Raw genomic sequence first — 13,423 nt, 5'->3', positions numbered from 1 at the left:
ATCCCAGCACATCAGCCGTTTCTGAAATACTCAAATGTGCTCATCTAGCATCAACAACTAGGTCATGTTTAAAATCACATTTTTCCCCACTCTGATGTTCAGTTTAAACTCCAGGGGTTGTCTTAACCATGTCTACATACCTAAATATACTCAGTTGTCGCCATGTTGTCTGATTTGATAACTGCCTTATTATTTACTGGCTATGCCTTTATCAAATCCTGGAATGACCCACAAAGTTTAAGTATTTCAGATCACATACCTGTCGCACGCTGTAACACTTTTCTGTGCATTTCTGTAGATCTTTGCGGTGCATCTGGGCCCAAACCCCTCAAAACCCAGCGATCCCTTCCAGGGACGCCTGTTTCTCTCGCACACTGCCCAATCGACCTGCGCACATCAATGGAGGAAAAGTACAAAGAGATTGCTGAGGTAAGAACTTAAAATTGGACAGCTATTGTTTCCAGACAAAATAGGGGGGTGGTCTTTTAAAATCTCACACAAACTATGCAAATTGTTTTGACACACCCCAGTTCAACCTTCACCTTTGGTTTTCATTTGTAGCTAAATATGATGATGTTTTATCAGAGCCTCAGTGGCTTCCATATCTCCATAAATGCATAAATATTGACATGGCTTCCTGTTTTACGACACCATAAATGGTATAATCTGTGCCTCAACCAGGAGCTGTTCACACGCAGCATGACAGAGAGCGAGATGCGCAGTGCTCCGTATGAGTTCCCGGAGGACAGTCCCATCGAACAGCTGGAGGAAAGACGTCATCGCCTGGAGAGGCAGATCAGCCAGGATATTAAGTGAGGAAATGCAAACACACTACACATACAGAGCCCGTTAAACGAACTCTATATATTATCAGAGACAAACAACTATAGCTTTCCCTTTTCCTCCTGCATTTTACACAGTCTTGTTTCCACTCAAGCACACATGCTTATCAGCTCCCAACTTGCCCACGTGCAGGCTGACTAACCACAATTTTTGGATAACTGGGATAGCCAGCAGCTGGCATCTTTTCTCGTGGCCTAGTCATACTTTTATAAGGAGGTGGGGTCTGTCTTGATTGCCAGGGTTGACTATCTGCACCACTAAGCTGATCATTGGGTGATTATCTGACTTGCCCTCTGCAAGTTTCTGTTTACCAATCAGAGTTCACTATTATTAACCAATAATAATTGCTTGTGTAGATGACCTTGATCACTTAATACCTAAAATTCTTTGTGTACAGTATGTATATGTGTGTAAGACACAGTGCTTTTTGAAAGGGTGTCTATATCTGGTCTCTCTTCCTTTGTGTGCTTAATTTCTTCTCACTACCTCTTGTGCCCATCTGCCCCCCGCCTTGCCCACGCTATCCTGCACCGCTGCATATCACCCCAAGGCTTGAGCCAGAGATCTTGCTCCGTGCCAAACAGGACTTCATGAAAATCGACAGTGCTGCAGACCTAGAGTGAGTGAGCTCTGCCTCAGTGGGTTTTTTAAAATCCTTTGTTTAGTCATTATTAACTGTGGTTGTTATTTTATTTATCTCTGTTATCTGTTTTGTTTGCCCATACTCTGAGAAACAGAGATGGTTAAAGTAGTAATGTGCAGAAGTCTTGAGCCAAACCTTATTTTTTTAAATATTTTTCTTTCATTGTGTGTGTGTGTGTGTGTGTGTGTGTGTGTGTGTGTGTGTGTGTGTGTGTGTGTGTGTGTGTGTGTGTGTGTGTGTGTGTGTGTGTGTGTGTGTGTGTGTGTGTGTGTGTGTGTGAGAGCTTTTGTGGGTTTTTTTTGTTGTTGTTTTTTTAATTGGTCTCTATGCTTTCTGAAAGTCTTCCATTGGTGACTTTGTAAAATCGTTTTCAGTTCAGTCCTTGTACCTGGACATGTTTCCCCCGGCTTTTGTTAAGCCATTAAACCCTGACCAGCAGATCAGTTCTTGTGCTTGCTTATTGTTCAAGCATAAAAAGCTACCAGTGTTAAGTTTACATATAACGGACAACTTAGCAAAGACCTCATTTTAAGTTGTTTATTGTATATTAAATTCTTTAGGCACTTTGTTGCCAGAGGCCTGTCATAAAAACACAAAATTCCTTCCATATTTCTTCAGTTGAAATTCAAGCTAACATAGTTTCTAATAACTATTAAGAGTTATTAACTGAAAACTTAGCATATCTCAGGATGGTGTGCAGGGCGTACATAAAGGTTGTGACGAAAATCGACAAGTGGAGGGCAAAAAAGCCTAAAAGCTATGACAGCAGGTGAGGTGGGTGTTAAAAACATTCTTACAGAAAGGAAACAGGGAGAAAATAGTGGTATATGCCAATTTATACACACTCCATGGCAGGATATATTATATAGTCATGAATTCCTAATCTGAAGTTTCAACATGAGGAGAAAGAAACAACAATTTCTACAGCCATCTGTAAAACATGGTGGAGGCTCTGTCATAGTTTGGGTCTGAATTTCAGTCAGTGGAGTTGGATCTTATCAAAATTTAATGGAATTATTAATCAGAAGCTCAATCAGATTTTGACCCAGCATCTGATTGGCAACGGCTTCATTTTTCAGCATAACAATGCAATCCAGTAAAACCGGTGGAACACTCAGTCATAGATTGGCCTCGAAAGTCCTTCGAGAAGTCTGGATTTCTGAAGACTACTTTAGGAAATCTTACTTAAGAGAGTTCAGGCTGTGTTAAAGAATAAAGGTGTTCGAACTAAATATTGACTTTCAAGCTCATTATGATTTTACAAACTCTGTTTTCCCCTTTAAAATGTTTTCATATTTATGGATGCTTTGATAAATCTCTACATCTATTTCCAGTTTTCCTAAGAAAATATAAAGACATGAGGGGATTGCTCAAGGCTTTTGCATAGTACTGTACCTGTGGACATTTAATTTTCATCCTTAATATAATATTTATTAATACCTAGCCTATAGTTCTTGCTAACCCAGTGAAAGTACTTTTTTCCAAAACCAGTGGCAGTGACTTTTGCCACGTCGAGATGGACTACGTCTCCCCCCTGCTGGTGACTTAATATGTCTTAGAAATGGTTACAGTGACCTTTTATTTAACTTTTTATTAAAAGAGCTAGGTTTACCAAACATGGTAAATTAGTGTGTAGCAATGATTCAATATCTTATGGAACAAATGTGATAGGAGACAGAAGTGGCGTGAAAGGCAGAGTATTTGAAGGCTTATTTGTGATGTAGGAGAGCTCTCTGTGTGCTTGCTGCTGATTAAAGACAAGAAATCTGAATCTTTGGCGCTCTCTGCTGCTTTTATTATGGACCTGTACTGTGCAGAAAACCTTGAAACACTGCAAGCTGCTTTTCTTACTGGAACGAAGTCACTGAACTCCCTATAGTGCATCTATGGCACTCGGGCATCTTGTATCCCCTCTTTTTAAAATTTTGGGTTTCTTCAATAATGAAACTTGTACTTCCTGTAAATCCTGACTTACTCACAGAGTTGTGGTCATTGAGCAGCTTCATGGGTTAACTATTAAGGGTTTTACCCTGACATCTTATTGTTACCCATGCTCAGTCAGTTTGTTTTCGTTTCTATACCTAGGATTTCAATCTCTAGGACTGAAGAGAACAAAATCCTCATCTCACCACTGTAAAATGTTTGCAAACCAGTCTTGTTTTTTTCAGTTAATGGATAATCTACCATAAATAAATGTTTTAAATGTATCCAACATGAAAAAAAGGTTTTAAATCAAGTCATCTAAATGTTTTTCAGACTGACTGGACTGCCCTGTCATGTGTTTTTTTTTTTTTTTTTCTTCCATCTCACCACTCTGTGTGCCATTGCGCTTCCCCTCCTCTGCCCCCTCCTCTATCATTTAAGGTTAATGAAAGATGAAAGTGTGGACACTGTTGATGATGCCGTTAAGGAGCGAGAAATGCCGATGGAGTACCAGCGGGTCTCAATATCTGGAGAGGAAAAGTGTGGGGTGAGAATCGTTTGCTGAACGCTACTTACAGGATTTAAAAATAATAAACAATAGTTAGCAAAGTAATTCAGTCCAGTTCAGCTCACTTTTACTTATTTGGTGTCAGATCACAACAACAGTTGCCTCAAAGTTTATACCACAAGGGAAAGACAATATTAGAGACCCTAGCAGTCAGTATGAGAGCATAGAGAGTCAGTGACAAATTGCACAAGGTGGTGGCAGTTAAATGTATCAGGAGTGAAAACAAAATACTCAAATCTGTTTCATTTGCATCCTTGCTCACGACATTTCTATTTATATTTCCAGGTGCCCTTCACTGACCTAGTAGATGCTGCCAAGTGTGTTGTGAAGGCACTATTTATCCGGGAGAAGTACATAAACCGTTCCCTGCAGAACTTTTGTAAGACTACAGCTCATGCCTTGCAGGACCTTGGGATGAAGACTCTGGATCTGGGAATTTATGAAGATGTACCAGAGACCCCTGTAGATGCTGGTAAAACATGCAAACATTCAACATAGCTAGGCAGAAAAAAGCAAAGGTTTCATTAGAAAGACGGAGCCAGAAAACATACTTGAACCAGCTGGACTTGACTTCATAAATAGACAAAAAGCAGCTACTTTTGACTTGTTCCTTGAGATTTTCTGGCAAACAGTCAAATAATGAAGAAAATAATTGGCAGAACAATAATGTCAGCAAAATAAATAATCACAAGTTCCCTTGTCACAGTTATTTCCACTTTACACTGTAAATAATAGTTCTTTCATAATAGTAGCTTTACAAACTACCAAGATATGGTTATATTTCCTGTACTACAATGACATTTCAGATTTTGTGGAAAATCAGAGGTTTCACAGGTACAAAAGCTAATTGGCTCATTCAGCCTTCAAAAAGACTGACAGACGTCAAACAGTAATTATATACTAATTATAGATTAGAGAAGTGATTGAATTTCCTGAAGATTTTTTTCTGTATTTTTTCTCTGGTTTGATGGACATTGCCACAGCCCTCAGTTCCCAGAATGGTGGGATGCTGAAAATGAGAATAAAAGCAATGATTTTCACATCCCATAAACCCATATTTTATTCACAATAGAACACAGAAAACAGACATTTGCTATTTCATGAAAAACATTAGCTCATTTTGAATTTGATGGCAGACAACTCAAAAAAGAGAGTCCGAGAGAGGCAGATAAGCAGACTTGTGGTTTAGTGGTTTTTTTGCAGATTAATAGAAGTTAAAACAAAAAACAACAATCGTAGAATAATGGAATAATCTTCAGGCAAAAAAAGGCATGATGCTGTCGTGGAAAATTACTGAATGGGCTCAAAAACACATCCAGAAATCATTGTCTGTAAACAGAGTTCACTGTGCAATCCACAAATGCAGGTTAAAGCTCTTTCGTGCAAAGAACAAACCACATGTGAAGATGACACACACACACACAGGTTTTAGAGCAACATACAATCCCATCCAATTGATGTCTTTTTCAGGAAAGGCCTCGCATATTTCAGCATGCCAATACTAAACCATATAGTGCATCTAATCCAACAGCATGGCTTCATATTAGAAGAGTCTGGGTGCTGATCTCGTCTGTCTGCAGTGCAGACCTTTCACCAGTTGTAACAGCGTTTAATTAAAATACAACAAAGCAGACACAGGAGTGTTGAGCAGCTTGAATCTTTTGTCAGAGAAAAACGGGACCCAAAAGTCTGTTAATGCTACACAGCGATGCTACACATGAAACATGGCCCATTCCAACTTTTTTGAGATGTATTGCATCCTTGAAATCCAAACTGAACACATTATTTGTTAAAATGATACATTGTCATAGTTTAAACATTTAATATGTTGTCTCTGTTATGTTGTTCAATAAAATGCAGATTTACGAGATTTTTAAATAATTGCAACTGAACTTTTTTTTGGTAAAAACTAGACCGAGTGAAAACAGAAACACACCAGGTGAATTGTGTAACAAAAATGCTTCTTACATCTGAGCATTATTATTGGCATTAAAAAGTATAGTTTCTGTAGCATATATATTTTATACCTATGTGTTTGCTGTAGCATGAAAAAAAATGATTGATATCCATTTCCCGTTTTGTTTTTTGTTTTTTCCAGATGCCCCGGTCCATCCACCAGTTTCTGAAACACACCCTTACGACAATCAGGACCCCAATAACATGCCACCAGACACAGGATATGGTTGCAAGATGGTAGACGGGGTAGTCCATGTCTACACTAAGAAAACCAATATGGACAAGTATGATCTGTTTGCACCTTCATAATGACGTGTTATTTTTAAGCAACTCTGTATTAAGTATAACATTATAATCACTCTGCTTTTCAGAAGTGGAGAACTTGACCTGCCGTATCCTGACCTTAAAGAGTATATTGCAGACATGAATGTGATGATGGCTCTTATTATCAATGGGCCAGTGTGAGTTTTTCTTTTAACAATATGAGTTGAAGTCTGAGTTGTTTTATGGCTCAGTGCACAGTCTAAATATAACACGTCCCTGTCTCCTCTGTAGGAAGTCTTTCTGCTACCGTCGCCTGCAGTACCTAAGCTCTAAATTTCAAATGCACATCCTTCTGAACGAGATGAAGGAGCTGGCAGCTCAGAAGAAAGTTCCTCATAGAGACTTCTACAACATCAGAAAGGCAAGAGTCAACAAGTGACAGTTAAATATAGATACCTACATTAAAAGAATGCTTAAACAATTTCATCGAGAGCTAATCCTGCTGCATAAATAACTGTTTTTGGTGAAGCTCGAACATTAAACCTGCTCTGACCTGACTCCAGGTGGACACACACATACACGCCTCATCCTGCATGAACCAGAAGCACCTGCTGAGATTCATTAAGAGAGCCATGAAGAAATATCCCGAGGAGATCGTTCACATTGAGCGTGGGCGTGGTCAGACCCTCAAGGAGGTTTTTGAGAGCATGAACCTGACTGCTTTCGATTTGAGTGTAGACACGCTTGACATGCACGCGGTGAGAGAGAGTAACATCTATATTTATATATATATATATGTGTGTGTGTGTGTTAAGACACACTGTGTGATACATGTGGTAGAAAAATTATATTTGATATAATATTAAATCTTTTTGTTTTTTACTCATCAGGACCGTAACACATTTCATCGGTTTGACAAGTTCAACGCCAAATACAACCCCATCGGAGAATCCATCCTCAGAGAGATCTTCATCAAGACAGACAACTACATCGAAGGGAAATATTTTGCACATATAATTAAGGTGTGAAGTGATACTTGTACGGTACTGTATGTGTCTTATTTAAATAATCCTTGAAAATATTCGCACCCACTTCTTTTGGCTTTATCTGTCCAGGAGGTGATGTTTGACCTGGAAGAGAGCAAGTACCAGAACTCTGAGCTCCGTCTGTCCATCTACGGCCGCTCTAGAGATGAATGGGACAAGTTGGCTCAGTGGGCTGTCAAGCACAGCGTGTATTCTGATAATGTGCGCTGGCTTGTCCAGGTGCCCCGTTTGTTGTAAGTGTTCCTCCAACAGTTCATCATTAAATGATTGAGAGTACGCAGCAGATTACAAAAAATACACCAAGGACACGAGGAAGTTTCATTAGCATTTAGATCAGGATATTAGGATTAGGATTTAAGTAAGGACCTGTACTGTGCTTGGACTGTTAAATCTTTAAAAAGCAAAAAAGCAGAAAGAAAACAAAGCTGAGTTAAAGATTACAGCCTGACACAACTTACTGTCCAATCCCCACCTTTCTAGTGACGTGTACCACACAAAGAAGCAGCTGGCTAATTTCCAGGAGATGCTGGAGAACATCTTCATGCCTCTGTTTGAAGTCACAATCAACCCCCGTAGTCATCCTGAGCTGCATCTCCTCTTGGAGCATGTGAGTGTCCCTTCATGAGGAATTCTCCGCATCAGGATCCGTACTTAAAGACACTAAATGATTATGTTGTTGTCCGCTTTCGTGGCTTAATAGGTGGTGGGCTTTGACAGCGTGGACGATGAGTCCAAACCTGAGCACCACATTTTTAATCTCGACAGTCCGCTTCCAGCAAACTGGACAGAAGAAGACAACCCACCCTACTCTTACTACCTCTACTACACCTATGCCAACATGAGTGTTCTCAACCACCTGCGAAGGTATATGGATATATTGATTCTTTTTTTTTTTTTACTTAATTTAACATCAAATCAAACAAAATCATAAATGACAAATACATAAAGCTTTGCTTTTTTTAATTTGATTCAGACGGCGAGGTTTCCATACGTTTGTGCTGCGACCTCACTGTGGGGAAGCGGGGCCGATCCACCACCTGGTGTCGGGTTTCATGCTGTCAGAGAACATCTCTCATGGTCTGCTGCTCAGAAAGGTCAGGACACCACACTGGGGATTGTTTCTGAAAGACTGCTGTGGATTTTTTTTCACTTTATCATCAAAAAACAACAAAGTAGTTTACGAACTTTGGATTTGTAATGCTGACATTGCATCAACACTTCTGACGGGTTAAAAAAACATTAACAGGGCACCAGGGGTTCTTAGCTTGGTGTGTTGTTTTTGTTATATTGGTCTATATTATATTATGTTTTTTAACCATTAGTGGTTAAAAAGTGGCTTTTCCCCCCCCCCACATTTGCTATAATTGCCATCATAGCAGCTGAAATAGAAGATAAATCATCTGACCTGATACACCACCACCTTCATCATCACCATCATCATAGGGGTGCTATATATAGTGGATGGTGAAAATTTGGAGATTTGTACAGTGAAAGTGAATTGAAGATGTCCTGATGGCCCAGGACCTTACTGAGACACTTACAGCTATGGCCATAGGATTTTGAACACTGACATAGTTGTTTTGGGGTTTTTTGTATAATTTTGCTTTGAAATGAAATGAGTTAATTTTTCAAAGAAGTTACAGATCTAACCCCATATGCTATAAATTGAAAAATGAGAGGCTGTTTTTTAGTTTAGTGTGACTGTGTGGGTGGTGTGCTTTTTGTTTTTTTTGTTTCTGCAAGAATAATCAAAACAAATGTGCCAATCCACTGTAGCTTTTAGCTGTATTTGCTGATTTGTCTCTGTTGCTTTTCACCTTTGTCTGACCTCAGGCTCCAGTGCTGCAGTATCTTTATTACCTTGCTCAAGTCGGCATTGCCATGTCACCACTGAGCAACAACAGCCTGTTCCTCAGTTACCACCGCAACCCACTGCCAGAGTATCTGTCCAGAGGCCTTATGGTCTCCCTGTCCACCGATGATCCTCTCCAGTTCCACTTTACCAAGGTTGGTATGAATCCACACATGGCCTCACTTAAAGCACACAGTGTGAAAGGTTATAGAAGCAAATTGTAGAAATCTCCATGTTTGCTTGTTTGGACCCAGGAACCTCTGATGGAGGAGTACAGCATTGCCACTCAAGTGTGGAAACTAAGTTCATGTGACATGTGTGAGCTGGCAAGAAACAGTGTCCTCATGAGTGGATTTTCACACAAGGTAAACTAATTTAAAGCTCTCTTCATGTATTTGTGTAGCAGGGATCACATGTATATGTATGCACTGCACATATCCACACAATCCATTGCAAGTCATTAAAATATTGTAGTTTGAGCATAAGTAGTATCATTTACAAGTTTTTTGTTGTGGAAACACTTTAAAAATCTCTTTAATTTATTGCTCAGCGTTAAATTATGTAACATTTTTATATAATGTGGTGCAAGACTTCAAAAAATTAAAATCATTGTGGGCGCCACTTTGGCTCAGTGGGTAAGCAGGTGATCACATGCCACAGGGCAGGAGTGAACTTGAGTCTGACCTTCTGTGTGTCCTCTCCTCTCTCCTCCCCACTTTCCTGTCTGTCTCCACTATCCAATAAAGGCAAAAATGCCAAAAAATAATGATGGTCCCACACAGACCAACTTGACAGTAATTAATAAATCTTGAAACAAATCTAAAGAAAAATGTAAAGAATTAAGAATAAATTAAAACATTCAGAGCGAGGTAGGGTGCAGGCACGATGGCCTACAGGCAAGTGGAGGTACAGTAGCTGAGCTCGACTGAGGAAACCCTGCAACAGAGCAAAACGCACACACACAGAGCCACCACAAGATGGCGAAGCGCCATCACACACATACACTGAACATCAGTGTCAACTATGTATTTTCCTCTCATTCCAGGCCAAAAGCTACTGGTTGGGTCCAAATTACGCTAAGGAGGGTCCTGAGAGCAACGACATCCGCCGCACCAATGTCCCGGACATCCGCGTGGCGTACCGAAGCGAGACGCTCACCGAGGAGCTTCAGCTCATCACTCACGCTGTGCGCACGGACGAGCTGGACGCTATCGACGAGGAGGACTCTCTCACCATGGGCTCTTTCCCGGGACGGCGTTGAAATCTGACAAAATGTAAAATCCCCAAACCCGTGGCCCACCCAGCATGACACTGAAGACATGTGCTGTGAGAGCAGCATAAACACCACCACAACAATTGTACAAGTATGTCAGCTGCACAGCTATGAAAAAGCCAAGAATATAGTTCTGCCAGAACACTTAGGCTCCACTTACTTTAATATTGCCATGTGTTATTTTATTTAAAGTTTCCCCAAATGTCCATTGTTTGCAGTCTGAGTCAGTTCCATGAAGGTTTGCAGGGCCTGCCATCAGGGTTTTCTGAGATTGAACAGCAGGGAAACGTGTGGTGTATTCCTGTCGTGTCCTGTCCATCAGATGGTCCCTGTGGTGTTTTCTATTAATTAGTAACTTGCTTTCATAGTAGTAGCTGCAGTATTTACACTGACAACCAGCACATTTAAACCTCTCCTGTTTTGCTTAGCCTCTTCTATACTTAGTCATTCTGTTCTTTCATTTGATTACACACAAATAAAAAATTACTGATGTATTTTTGCAGGAATAACACGCTTTGATTGTTGGTGGAGGTTGGACTTACCTGCACAACAAACTTTGACGGGCCTCTTGTTTAATCTACTGAATGCTGCAGCACTAAATCATAGCTGTGTGTGTCTTGCTTGGCGTGGTTTTTAATCATATACTTGCTAAATTGCACTTTCTAGAATCGTTCTTCCATGATTCAGTCAGCACAGAAAGAAAAAAACTCCACAGTCGAGAGGAGAGAAGCAGGCTGATGCAAACATTCCTTGAAGCGAATGGGACTCTTTAAGCAGCGTACGAAGCGACCTCGTCAAAAATGATGAGATGTTTGTGTGCTGAAAGAGAGACACTGTAGATTTTAATCACAGCACAAAAATGTGGATGAGTTCTCACTTTGACCTCACTGTGACCACAAACCCCCCTCTGTATGTCTTAGGGGCCCCAATCATTCTCATTCCTTTTACTTAGACAGTCACAGAGGTTTTTCCCCTTTGCATGCAATGCACTGTACATATGCACCCAGCCAAGGTTTCACAGTGCCTTTTCATTTTTAGCTTTGAGCAGTGCATGCTCTCTTTCTCGCCTGCTTATTTTCCCTCAGTCGATAAACACTGAGCATATACGCGCTTCACACCGATTAGCTGAAACCACCTAGCTGCATGATCAGTGTAAAGTAGCTTTTACTTTGGCCTTTAGGAGGATCTATTACCGGTTCTGTGAGTATGTAAATGATTTTTTTTTTTATTTGCATGTCTGCATGATTAATGGATGGAAGGAGAGAATGAGACTGATGTTTACAGCAAGCTTTAATGTAAAACATCTAAACTAATTCAGGGCTGCTGACCAGCTTTCAATCCAGAATCTGTTTTGTAATGTAGCAAGCAGGTTTGTACTCGGTTCTGTTCACCATGTACAAATTCACAAACCATGCTGGGACATGGTTAAGACATTTGCATGGTACTTGTAGCATTTTTTTTTTTTTTACTTGCCCCAAACCTGGTCAAAGCTGGTATCACCCACCTCGGGATTTTTGTATTATAACATCACACTGCCTGCCACTGGACCTCCCATCAAACTGCTAGCATACTTGTTAAACCCCAGTCGAGTAAGACTTTATGCCAAGACTAGAAGAGAACGAGTCAGAAAGTATCGGGCTTTATTTGAATAACCAGCTGTAAAGTATTAGGGTAGGAAAGTGTTTGCTTTAGAGGTGTTTAGGATAAAAACTGAGAATCTGTCATTTTTCAGCTATAAATCGTAGCTACACAAGTGGAGCTCCGTGGAAATGTCACGGGGAGTTTCTGTAAAGAGTGTATTTTTCAAAGGCAATACAAAGATGGGTAATTTTATCTAATTGATGTGAAGGTTTGACACTTCAATTTGTCTGTTTATTGCTTTTTGAATCTAAGTGGACACAGAGTGTCTGCTCTGCCTCTTTATTACTGCATTAGTCATTATTCTTCACCTGTTTTTATTCCTGTGAACTCTCAGTATTTCAATGCAAATGTAACAGATAAAGTGTCAAAGTTGGTACTTTTTACTCTAAAGCCAAACGTCACCTCCAGCAGTGTCTGTGAACACTTTGGCCCTTGCACTTTTTCATTTGAACCAAAACACTGATGGATTTTACATCTACACTGACGTTAGCCTTTTACTCGCTCGTTTAATATTCAGTTTTGACTACTCTGTAACATTTTGCACTGTGATTATGGGAGTTTTTTGATTACAGTTGCTCATGCTGCTACGGCATTTGTCATCTGAACCGACCCAAAACTTTTCCACCTGTTCGGTTTCTATCTGTTCACTTTTACACCTTGTTGTTTACTGTTTATTATGCTAATTATGTCCAACATATAGTCCACCCTACCTCACAAATCATGTCTTTTTGGAGCCCAGCAGCAGTATTCAAGACTGCAACTCACAGCAATCAACTGCTGACATACTGAAAACTACATAAAAGTCCCATTATAGTTTGCATAGTTCAAATTAATATATTACTCATATAATTAATATATTGAAGCCAATCGTCAGGAAAAAAGAAAAAGCAACAACTCCTTTTACTTCAGAAGCTCACGTTTCTGGTATTGTTGTATTAAAACCAATATTTCAATATATAAAGGAGATTGAGCTCAGTAAATAGTAGCACATGAGGGTCAGAGAGAAAAAACGTGAAGTCGAGTAACACTGAGTGGGAGCCAACACAGAAACACAGCATATATTCAAACATGTCGTTAACAGTTCACAATCCGGATAACATGTTCGGCATCATTACATTACTAACCTCATAGTGCTCTAAGTATTCTGATACTCAGTGTGTGTTTGTTTTCAGCTGAGGTTTTCTTCTTTGTTTTTACAGCCATGTAACTGTGTAGACATTATGATTATTATGATCATTTTTATCATTTTTTTAAATTCTGCCTGATTTTATTTCCATTAATCTGTAATCTGTAGCCTTATTGCTTGAGATGGACTGCCAGAGTTTTACAGATTCAGATGCCTCTGAGGTTCACGTGTAATGACTCGACAACAAAATAAAGCATGTTAATTCACCCAGGTTGTGTCACACTTTTA

At 39.8% G+C, this 13,423-nt stretch overlaps 1 protein-coding gene across 3 annotated transcripts in view; it reads left to right on the top strand.

The window, feature by feature from the left end:
- ampd2a (adenosine monophosphate deaminase 2a) overlaps positions 1-13,399 on the top strand; it is a 32,664-nt gene extending 19,265 nt beyond the window's left edge. For all 3 annotated transcript variants that reach the window (XM_080891813.1, XM_080891812.1, XM_080891814.1), the window contains 17 exons: positions 299-429; positions 682-812; positions 1,394-1,462; positions 3,851-3,956; positions 4,263-4,449; positions 6,076-6,217; positions 6,305-6,394; positions 6,489-6,618; positions 6,761-6,955; positions 7,088-7,219; positions 7,313-7,476; positions 7,724-7,850; positions 7,944-8,107; positions 8,217-8,337; positions 9,077-9,250; positions 9,350-9,460; positions 10,141-13,399. In XM_080891813.1, coding sequence (XP_080747939.1) covers positions 299-429; positions 682-812; positions 1,394-1,462; positions 3,851-3,956; positions 4,263-4,449; positions 6,076-6,217; positions 6,305-6,394; positions 6,489-6,618; positions 6,761-6,955; positions 7,088-7,219; positions 7,313-7,476; positions 7,724-7,850; positions 7,944-8,107; positions 8,217-8,337; positions 9,077-9,250; positions 9,350-9,460; positions 10,141-10,356 — 2,390 coding nt within the window. In that variant the 3' untranslated portion in view covers positions 10,357-13,399. The remainder of the gene's footprint in view (positions 1-298; positions 430-681; positions 813-1,393; positions 1,463-3,850; positions 3,957-4,262; positions 4,450-6,075; positions 6,218-6,304; positions 6,395-6,488; positions 6,619-6,760; positions 6,956-7,087; positions 7,220-7,312; positions 7,477-7,723; positions 7,851-7,943; positions 8,108-8,216; positions 8,338-9,076; positions 9,251-9,349; positions 9,461-10,140) is intronic.
- The last annotated feature ends 24 nt before the right edge of the window (positions 13,400-13,423 follow it).

The sequence above is a fragment of the Rhamphochromis sp. 'chilingali' genome, assembly GCF_963969265.1.
Source record: "Rhamphochromis sp. 'chilingali' genome assembly, chromosome: 9".
NCBI lineage: Eukaryota > Metazoa > Chordata > Actinopteri > Cichliformes > Cichlidae > Rhamphochromis > Rhamphochromis sp. 'chilingali'.
This window is presented reverse-complemented; position numbering and strand designations above follow the sequence as displayed.